The sequence below is a fragment of the Bison bison genome, unplaced genomic scaffold, assembly GCF_000754665.1.
Source record: "Bison bison bison isolate TAMUID 2011002044 unplaced genomic scaffold, Bison_UMD1.0 scf7180017864203, whole genome shotgun sequence".
NCBI lineage: Eukaryota > Metazoa > Chordata > Mammalia > Artiodactyla > Bovidae > Bison > Bison bison.
In genome coordinates, this window is record NW_011494775.1 from 7,082,617 (window position 1) to 7,092,763 (window position 10,147).

Sequence of the window (10,147 nt, forward strand, 5' to 3'; positions counted from 1 at the left end):
GTATGATCAAATCCCTTATTATTATACAGTGGATGGATGAATGAATGGTGGATTGATGGATGGAGTTGAGAGATGGATAGATGGATGATAGGTGGGTGGAATAGTCAGGGCATGGATAGATGGGTGGTACATGGGAGCATGGGTGGTCAGATGGATGGATAATGAATAAATGGATGGAAAATTGTTGTAAGTTTATGGATGATGTTTTTGAATAAATGAATGATAGATGGATGGGTTAATGGAGGGACGGGTCAATGGGTGAGTGGATGGGTGGGTAAGTTGATGGGTGGAAGGAAGGATGGAGGATGATGGATGGCAGGGTAATGTGGCTGGCTGGGTGGGCTGATGGATGGGAAATGAATAAATGGATAGAAAGAATTGGAAGTTGATGGATAGAGGGATGGGTGTTTGGACAAATTGATGATTCAATGTGTGGGTTGATGGATAGATGGTAAGTGGATGGATAGTTGGTTCATGGACGGATGTGCGGATGGGTGGATGGAAGGAAGGAAGGGTGGGTGGGTAGATGAGTGGTGGGCAGAAGGATGAATGGAAGCATGGGCAGGTGAGTAGGTGGGTGGATGGAAGGATGGATGAGTGAGTGGAGGGAAGGAAGGAATGAATCATGGGTGAATGGATAGGTAGGTGGATAGATAGATGGAGGTAGATGGCTGATGGAAATTTATGGAAGGATGGATGGGAGAATGGGTAGATGAACGAACAGATGGGTGGATGGGTGAGTGGTTTGATGGTTAGAAAATGGATAAATGAATAGATGGGGGTTAATGGATGGAGGGATGATTGAATGGATGGGTAATGGATGTATGGTGGATTTATTTTGGGAGGGGGGATGGCAGGTGGGTAGATGGATGGATGGGAGAGTGAGTGGATGGATGGATGGGTGGCCAGATGGAAGGGAGCAGGTGTGGGTGGATGAAAGGATGGTGGATGGATGGGTGAATACATGAAGGAAGGAAGGAGGGGTGGATGGACGGTAGATTGCATGGATGATGGAAGGACAGCAGAAGGGATGTGTATATGGATGGATGGATAGAAGGGAGGGTGGGTGGATGGATGGATGTTGGAATTTGGGGGTGGAGGATAGGTGTTTAGATGAAAGGATAATTGGATGAGTGGATGAATGGAATGATGGATGGATGATAGGTGGATGGATGGGAGGATAGGTGGGTAGATAGGATGAATGTAAGGAAGAAAGGAAGGAAAAGATGAGTGGATGGATGGATGGATGATAGATGGGAGGAAGGATGAGTTAGTAGGTGAGTGTCAGATAATGAATAAATGGATGGACAGATGTTGCAAGTTGATGGACAGGGGTGGGTGTTTGGATGAAAGGATAAATGGTTTAATTGGTGGTGGCTGGATGGATGGGCTGATGGAGGAAGGAAGCAAGCATGAGTAAATGGATGAATGGATTGTGGATTGATGGATGGATGATGGAAGACAATGGCTAGATGGGTGGGTGGGTGGATGGATAGAAGGAATGAAAGATGAGGGGATAGATGGATAGAGGTGGGTGAGTGGTTGATGGAAGGATGGATGATGAATTGATGGTGATGATGGTGAATGCATAATGGAAGATGATGGATGAATGCTGGATGGGGCAGTGGGTGGATTGATGGATGGATGGACAGAAGGAAGGGAAGATCAGCAGATAGATGGGTGAGGGTCAGATGGATGGAAAATGACTAAATGAATAGATGGATGTTGGAAGTTGATAGGGTGATTAGTGGATTGACGAATTAATCTTGGGTGCACGAATGGCTCTGTTAGATGCACAGATGGGTGGTGGGTGACTCAGTTGATGAATGAGCTGATCAGTGGGTGAACAGCACGGATGGGTGGACAAGTCAGTGACGGGACTGAATTTGTGGGCGGATGACTCACTCAGTGAATGAGTGTGGTGTGACCCTGGCCAGCGTTCTTCCTGCAGCTGCCCATAGTGGCATCCTCCATCGTGTCCCTCTACTTCCTGGAGCTGACCGACCTCTTCAAGCCAGCTAAGGTGGGCTTCCAGTGCTACGACCGCACGCTGTCCATGCCCTACGTGGAAACAAGTGAAGAGCTCATCCCACTGCTCATGCTCCTCAGCTTGGCCTTTGCTGCACCTGCAGCCTCGGTGAGTCCCAGGGCAGGGCGGGGCTGGCTGTGGGCCCCCGGCTGGAGCCTTGCTGAGCACCTCCATGTCCACAGATCATGGTGGGTGAGGGCATGCTGTACTGTCTACAGTCCCGGCTGTGGGGCCGCAGCGGGGGCCCAGGTGGGCCCGAGGGCAGCATCCATGCCGGCGGCTGCAACTTCAACTCCTTCCTTCGGCGGACGGTGCGCTTTGTAGGTGAGTCCCCCATGGCATCTGCACACTGAGGGTGGTGGGTCTGGCCCCAGCTCCCGTGTCTGGCCCTTGCACTCCCACCCCACAGGTGTCCACGTATTTGGCCTGTGTGCCACGGCCCTGGTGACTGACGTAATCCAGCTGGCCACGGGCTACCACGCACCCTTCTTCCTGACTGTCTGCAAACCCAACTACACCCTGTTGGGCACATCGTGTGAGGCCAATCCCTACATCACACAGGATATATGCTCTGGCCACGACACCCATGCCATCCTGTCTGCCCGGTGAGCATGCCTGGCCCTGTCCCAACAAGCATGTAGGGAAACTAAGGCAGGTCCCAGAGCCTTAGGGCTCACATGGGTGTTTCTTACAGGAAGACGTTTCCGTCCCAGCATGCCACTCTGTCTGCCTTTGCTGCTGTCTATGTGTCGGTGAGTGCTGCCCCACACCCCAGATGCCCCACAGGGACCAACTGCCCTGACCACCCACCTGTCCCCCGGCAGATGTACTTCAACTCGGTCATCTCGGACACCACCAAGCTGCTGAAGCCCATCCTGGTGTTCTCCTTCGCCATTGCAGCGGGCGTCTGCGGCCTCACCCAGATCACGCAGTACCGCAGCCACCCGGTGGACGTCTACGCAGGCTTCCTCATTGGGGCTGGCATAGCGGCCTACCTGGTGAGGGGCCGAATAGGGAGGCCCGAGGGGGAAGGCCAGCCACCCCTCCCCACCCCCGCCCAGGGGGATGCTGCCATCTTCTCCCTTGGGAGCTGGAGGCAGACTCTCATGAGCCCAGACTTGCCAAATGTGCAAAGTAACCAGAAGCCAGAATTTGTCCTGTGGGGAAAAAGGTGGACTTCCCCCTCTCTGACCCCCAAGGCATGTCTGTGGCCCGGTGGGGACCCTAGTCTCCAGCCACAGGCCTCACACCCAGTCCCCATCTCATCTCTAGGCCTGCCATGCAGTGGGCAACTTCCAGGCCCCACCAGCAGAGAGACCAGTGGCCGTGGTGCCAACTAAGGACGCGCTAAGGGCTCTGACCCAGCGGGGCCATGACTCGGTGTACCAGCAGAACAAGTCCGTGAGCACCGATGAGCTAGGTCCACCCAGCCGGTTGGAGGGTGTGCCCCGGCCCGTGGCCCGCGACAAGACCTCACTGGGCAGCCTAAAGCGGGCCAGTGTGGATGTGGACCTGCTGGCCCCGCGCAGCCCCATGGGCAAGGAGAACATGGTGACCTTCAGCCACACACTGCCCCGTGTCAGCACGCCCTCGCTAGACGACCCCGCCCGCCGCCACATGACCATCCATGTTCCCCTGGACGCCTCCCGCTCCAAGCAGCTCATTAGTGAATGGAAGCAGAAGTCACTGGAGGGCCGAGGCCTGGGGCTACCGGATGAGGGCAGCCCTGCACACCTGCGGGCACCCGCAGAGCCCATGGCTGAGGAGGAAGAGGAGGAGGAGGAGGAAGAAGAGGAGGAGGAGGAGGAGGGGGAGGAAGGGGGTCCAGCACCTCCCTCACTGTACCCCACAGTCCAGGCTCGGCCAGGGCTCGGGCCACGCGTTATCCTGCCGCCTCGGCCTGGACCGCAACCTCTGGTTCATATCCCTGAGGAGGGGGCCCAGGCAGCAGCTGGCCTGTCCCCCAACAGCAGCGCAGCTGTGCGGGCCAAGTGGCTCATGATGGCTGAGAAGAGTGGAGCAGCAGTGGCCACAGCCTCGGCCCAGCCCCGCATGGCCAACCCGCCCCGGCTGCTGCAGGTCATTGCCATGTCCAAAGCTCCAGGTGCACCCGGCCCCAAGGCAGCCGAGACGGCTTCCTCATCTAGTGCCAGCTCTGACTCCTCCCAGTACAGGTCACCGTCTGACCGCGATTCTGCCAGCATCGTCACCATTGATGCACACGCACCCCACCACCCTGTGGTCCACCTGTCTGCGGGTAATGGGCCCTGGGAGTGGAAGGCGGCGGGAGTCGGGGCCAAGGTCGTGGAGGGAGAGGGTGGCTATGAGCTCGGGGACCTGGCCCGCAGCTTCCGCGGTGGGGCCAAGCCCCCAGGCATCTCCCCAGGCTCATCAGTCAGTGACGTGGACCAGGAGGAGCCACGGTTTGGGGCCGTGGCCACTGTCAACCTGGCCACGGGTGAGGGGCTGCCCCCACTGGGCGCAGTCGATGGTGTGCTGGGACCAGGCAGCCGGGAGTCCACACTGCGTCGAAAAGCAGGCCCAGCGCTTGGTGATCGGGAAGCAGCGGAAGCCGAGGCCGAGAGCTACTACCGGAAGATGCAGGCTGCGCGCAGGTTCAAGGACTGAGGGCGGGGGTGGGGTGGGGGCAGGGGGGGTCTTGGTAGACAATAAAAAGGTGATGCTGGAGAAGAGCTCACAGTCTGAGTCTTTCTGGAGTACTGGGTGTAGGGGTGGGGCCGAAACCCCCACACATGAAGGGTAACATGGCTGAGTTTACAGAAAGGAAACAGCAGTGAAATCAACAGGCCCAATAAAGAGGGGAATCAAGTGCAGGATACAGAGAGTTTATTCAGAGTCCAGTACAGACTGGCCAGACCGCCTTCTACATGTGGACAGGAAAAAAGAGCCTACAGAAAAGGTAGGAGTTGTTATAAAATCGCTTTAATTCAGTTCTCTCTGCATTACAAGCCGGCAGTGGGCGGGGCCTGCCGTGCTCCTTACAATACTGAGCCTGTAATTGCTGTTATCAAAATATACATCTGTGTCACCATAAAAAACCGCATTTGCTGCCCCTCACGTCTTACAACAGGTATAAAAAATTATAAATATTTACACCCTTGTTCCACCCCGACATGGAAACTTGAGGCCCAGGCCCCGAAGTGAGGGCCGGCCAGCAGAGGCCTGCGTGCAGGGCACCCCTTGGACCCGTGAGTGCAGGACGAGGCGTGAAGACCAGAGGGGAGGGCTGTTGCCCCACCTCCTGGGGTCCCAGCATTAGAGGCAGGAGAAAAACAGAAACAAAACTTTGGTCCAAAATTTGCAGGAAAAAAAGAAACCCTGAAAGTTGAAGAGCACTTGTCCTCAGAGAAAGGACAGTCAGGTGTGAGTAAGGCATCGGGCGGCAGATGCCGGCCCCACTGTGTCTGCCCTGGAAACTAGATCCTGCCCTGCGACTCAATGACAAGGAATAAAATAAAAGTACAGTATACAAGGTCATACCACAAGGAGAAAGTTTAGGTTACACTCATACCATTTTTATCATCTTGCTATATAAAAAGTTACTTAAAACTATTTCTTTTGCATATAAATGAAAAAGATTAGAATATTTGGTCAACTGGAAATATTGCTAGGCACAGGTGTCTGCAGCTGCATCGAAGCATAATACAGAGATTACAGTGAAAACAAAGCTGAAGAAGCAACAGGGAAGGGTCCGGGGAGGCCCCAAGGCTGGGGGAGAATCACACACTTGATTAAAGGATTGGGTGGCGGCCACAGCCCCCCACCACACCAGGCACATGATCCCAGGGGAGGCTGACCCCGCAAGCCCTGCCAGGGCAGCGGGTTTAAGGCACAAGAAAGCCAAGTGGGGGTTTAGGAGCGCCCGCCCTGCAGGCGGCAAAGGCACAGGCAGGGGCCGGGCGGGTGGTGCCATCCACCGTCACCAAGAGCTTGAGGCTGGCACCCCACCTCCCCAAGGTGAGCAAGTGAATTAGATTTAATTTCTTTTAAAAACAGGTAAACTGATTTCTCTTTTAAAAAAATAAAATCTCTGGTCTTTTAAGGTCACTTCAGCTGCTTTTTAAAGTGGCTTTTTATCTGGAATGATGGAAGTTGTTGCCGGGTGCCCGGCAGGCTGGTCCTGGGTGGCGGCCTAGATGGTGGACTTGGAGAAGGACACCCGCAGGTGGTGGTTCTCACCCAGGTCATGGTTGTGCAGGTCGATGAGTGCCTGGATGGCCTCCTCCACTGAGCCCATCTGGATCAGCGCCATCTTGCGGTCCTTCCTGCAAGGAGTGGGGGAACACAAGCATGAGGAGCCGCAAGGGGCCACGGAGCCTAGGGGCAGTGGGGGAGGGGACTCTGCTCACTGGAAGAACTTGAACCCTTTGACGATCCCGCCGTTACTGGAGAAAAGAATCTTGAGGTCATCCTCAGAGATGGAGGGCCTGTAAGTGGAGAGAGATGTAAGCCTGTCTGTGCAAGGTCAAGGTCATTCCCTCAGGACAGGAATGTCCAGGGATTCGGGGGTGGGGGGGTGCCCAGAAATGAGGGATAAGATGATGGAAGCATCTGAGAGGCAGAGGCACTCACGGGATGTTGGAGAGGTGCAGAGTGGCCGAGGGTGGGAAGATGTTCTGGAAGTTCTTGGAGCCAGGCTTCTTGAAGCGGTGCAGGGGCGAGTTTCCATAGTCCTTGGTCAGGCCCTGGTCCTCCTGGCCCTCGCGGGGCAGCTGCACGCTCTGGTGCTTAGAGAGTGTGATGCGCACTGGCTTTCCGTGCAGCTTGTGCCCATTGAGGTGACTCATGGCTGGGGGCGGGGCTGAGGGAGAGACAGCATACGTGACCTGAGGGCCCTGGGTACCACCAACAGCCCTGCCCTCCCTGGCCACCCCTTACCCAGCTGTGCCTGGCTCCCATCGGCCATCTGCACCAGGGCGTTCTCCTTCTTGTTGAACAGGACCTTCACACGCTGCACATCTCCATACACGCCTTCAAAAGCACAGGGACAGGGGGCTGAGCCCCAGGCCCCAGCCACCCACCCGCCGTCCCCACGACCCACACTCCCACACAGGGCTGGCTCTCCCCAGTTTGCTTATTCTGCCTCTGAGAACCTGTCTAGACACAGGGAGCATGACTGGGAGGGCTGCCTTCCGCAAAGAAGCCATAAAATCCAGGAAAGGTCAATTGCCAAGGAACCATCCTGTAGCATGCTACCGACACATTTACGCTGCCAACAGCATGCGGGTAGGGAACCATGCTCTATAGAATCCAAATAAATACGCAAACCGCAGCCCAGACCGCACGCATCGGAATCTCAGGGCGTAACAACCACCTCAATTACATGAAAACAAGGTAATAAAAGTGTGAACGATAACATACCGAAAAGAATAAAGAGGCTTTGGGGTGTGACTCTCTTTAGAGGACAGCAGAGCAAGGCAGCGAGGGACAGGGAAAGGGAGAGGTCAGGGGGCGAGTTGCCAATCGTCCACCACGAGGAGGCAGCCCCGCAGGCGTGCAGGTTGATGGATGATGAAGTTGTCAGGATGTTAATATTCAAGGGCAGGTTGGTTTCCGGAGAGCAGGGTTTGAGGGGGAATTTTGTTTTTGTTTTTTTTTTATTTATTTATGGTTTTGTTTTGTTTCAAGCAACAACAGGAAGCAGAAGTACCGTGCAGTCAGTTGGCAAAGAAATTCCGGATCAGGGCAAGAAAAAAAATTGGGAAAGGGGAAGGGGAGAAAAGAAAAAAAGTAGCAAAAACACAGGTCAGTAAATACATAAGAAAACACGCGGTGCCCCATCAGTCAAGACCACACACATTACAGGCCACACGCCGGGCAGACAGCCGGAGCACCCTCCGCGGGGAGGAGGCGGCGCCTGCTGGCCCCCCACTCGCTCCCCCAACCAGGCCCTCCAGGAACCGTCTCCTCAGCCCGCACCGGAGCCTCCAGTCAGGCTCGCCAGGCGCTGCGAGCGGACAGCTTGGCCAGAGGAACTGGGACAGGACTGGGGAGACTGAGAGTCACACGAGGTCAGACAGGCAGGAGAGCAGCTCATTAAACAAGAACCCCGTCTCTCGAGAAGCAAATACTGAGCCTCGCTCACTGGACCCCAGCTCCCTGAGCTAATCCAGCCCCAAGACAAGCCAGGCCTGGCTGCCACCTCAGGGACTGCCGGGTGGCCTCAGCTTGCACCCTCCCCTCAAGGCGCCCCTCTGCAGGCCAAGGTTCGCTGGGCTGGAAATTTCAAGTTTGTTCTCATGTACCAAATACTTCAACTCTCAACATCGTGAAATTAGGAACGTAAATTAAGATGTTAAGGAAACAAGAGAACTCCAAGCACTGCGGGAAAGGAGGCAGCAGTGAGTGACATCAGCGCAGAGAGGAGGATGGGGACGCCCACGGGCACTGGCTGGGCCTGGCCCAGCTCCAGAGCCCAGTGCCCGGTCAGAGGCTCCATCTGCACTAGGACTAGGGGCACTCCCAATTCCTAATTCCCGGAGGCGCCACGTACCTCAGGGTTGAGATTGCTGACCAGCAGGACAGAGTTGCCTGCCCCCGCCAGGCCTGGGATGGCGATCCGGCCCGCTGCCGCTGCTGCTGCCGCTGCCGACGGAATAGCCAGAGGGGCCAAAGCCCCATGCACATTAGGAACAGAGAGACCTGCAGGGTGAATGGGGTTAGCTGAGTGTGGTGCCCACAGTCTCCACAAGGAAATCGGTCTTGCCCATCCTCATGCAAACAGAGATGCAGGGGGTGGGTGGGGGCATCAGCCTGGCCCCCAGCCCTGCGACCCTCCATGCTCCTCAGAGCACACCACCGTACTGGCCTGACCACCTATATGTGCCAACAACACAGAAGACTCAGGCTTCTCAGACACAAGATCGAGCCCGGTGGCCTCGGCTGTGCGTGCACGCAGGTGCCTGTCACCATGCAAACAGCATGCCGGGCATAACAGGCTCAAGACTATTCCGCGTGTGGGCGCCTGGCCCCCGGGAGGGATGCTCAGGTGTGCTCACCCAGCGCATGCCGCTCCGCTTACCAGGCCGCTCAAAATGCACTACTAGGGGCGCATCCCTCCAACCACAGGCGCTGGTCCTCAGCGGCTCAGCAGCCCGGCCACGCCTGCCCTGTCCAGACTCCGCGCCCAGAAGGCTAGACCCCCGTACTGCGCCACGTTGGCTGCCGGGGAAGCAGAGCTACTGGCGAGATGTGGACATGCAGAGGCGGCGCTGGGGCGAGTATGTGAGTACCTGCGGCTTGAGGAATTGCAAAGGTGGGAGGGAAACCAGCTCCTGCATACGGAGAGGCTGACATTATACCAGGCGCACCTAGAAACAAACGAGACACTAATCATCGCACCCACGGGTGCGAGCCGGCTGCCAGGGCCCCACCCGCAAGTGCGGGGTGGGCTGTGCGGGCGCCTAGCCTGAACTACGAGTCCTGCCTGGGTGGCCTGCCCCCGGCGTCTCACCAAAGGCAGCAGCCATGGTCTGGTCCAGCGAGGGCTGGCTGTCACCGGACGGCAGGTCAGGGCGCGTGTAGTCGCGGCTCTTGTCGTTGTTATACTTGACGTTTAGGCTGGTGAGCTTGGAGAAGTCGATGCGCAGTGTGCAGCATGCGTTGTAGATGTTCTGGCCGTCCAACGACTGTGAGGACAGTGAGGAGGCTGTCAGCAGGTGCCTGGCGGCCAGGGGCACGGCTGCCCTGGGGACCACTCACCAGCTTGGCGTGCTGGGCGCTCACGGGGTCCGCGTATTGCAGCAATGCCTGGAACTGGTTGTTCTTGGTGAAAGTGATGATCTTAAGAACAGTGCCAAACTTGGAGAAGATCTGTGGGAGAAGCTGGTGGGTCAGCCTGGGCCCAGGCACCAGCCCCACTGCCCACAGCTGAAGCCCAGTGCCCTTACCTGGTGCAGCACGTCCAGGGTCACTGGGTAGAAGAGGTTCTCCACGATGATCCTAAGCACTGGGCTCTGGCCAGCCATGGCCATTCCCGCATCCACCGCCGCGGCCGAGGCTGCCAGGGCCAGGTTTCCTGACTGGACTGAGTTCACAGCCTGCAAGGCCGCCTGGGCCCGCTGTGAGGACAGTCCAGTCAGGAAACCTGGCCCTGGC

At 56.7% G+C, this 10,147-nt stretch overlaps 2 protein-coding genes across 4 annotated transcripts in view; one reads left to right on the forward strand and one right to left on the reverse strand.

The window, feature by feature from the left end:
• The window catches only part of LOC104991909 (lipid phosphate phosphatase-related protein type 3), a 9,004-nt gene extending 4,238 nt beyond the window's left edge, over nucleotides 1-4,766 (forward strand). Inside the window, exons 2-7 of one of the 2 annotated variants that reach the window (XM_010844600.1) lie at nucleotides 1,952-2,137; nucleotides 2,212-2,353; nucleotides 2,439-2,634; nucleotides 2,724-2,781; nucleotides 2,854-3,027; nucleotides 3,302-4,766. In XM_010844600.1, coding sequence (XP_010842902.1) covers nucleotides 1,952-2,137; nucleotides 2,212-2,353; nucleotides 2,439-2,634; nucleotides 2,724-2,781; nucleotides 2,854-3,027; nucleotides 3,302-4,657 — 2,112 coding nt within the window. In that variant the 3' untranslated portion in view covers nucleotides 4,658-4,766. Of the gene's footprint in view, nucleotides 1-1,951; nucleotides 2,138-2,211; nucleotides 2,354-2,438; nucleotides 2,635-2,723; nucleotides 3,028-3,301 lie in introns of both variants that reach the window. The other variant, XM_010844599.1, reaches the window with a different exon arrangement.
• Nucleotides 4,767-4,955: 189 nt separating this feature from the next.
• Nucleotides 4,956-10,147, reverse strand: part of PTBP1 (polypyrimidine tract binding protein 1) — a 10,072-nt gene continuing 4,880 nt past the window's right edge. Inside the window, exons 6-15 of one of the 2 annotated variants that reach the window (XM_010844596.1) lie at nucleotides 9,940-10,110; nucleotides 9,752-9,862; nucleotides 9,504-9,678; nucleotides 9,283-9,360; nucleotides 8,544-8,692; nucleotides 7,412-7,445; nucleotides 6,929-7,021; nucleotides 6,623-6,839; nucleotides 6,400-6,477; nucleotides 4,956-6,315 (exon numbers count right to left, since the gene is read on the reverse strand). In XM_010844596.1, coding sequence (XP_010842898.1) covers nucleotides 6,183-6,315; nucleotides 6,400-6,477; nucleotides 6,623-6,839; nucleotides 6,929-7,021; nucleotides 7,412-7,445; nucleotides 8,544-8,692; nucleotides 9,283-9,360; nucleotides 9,504-9,678; nucleotides 9,752-9,862; nucleotides 9,940-10,110 — 1,239 coding nt within the window. In that variant the 3' untranslated portion in view covers nucleotides 4,956-6,182. The remainder of the gene's footprint in view (nucleotides 6,316-6,399; nucleotides 6,478-6,622; nucleotides 6,840-6,928; nucleotides 7,022-7,411; nucleotides 7,446-8,543; nucleotides 8,693-9,282; nucleotides 9,361-9,503; nucleotides 9,679-9,751; nucleotides 9,863-9,939; nucleotides 10,111-10,147) is intronic. The other variant, XM_010844598.1, reaches the window with a different exon arrangement.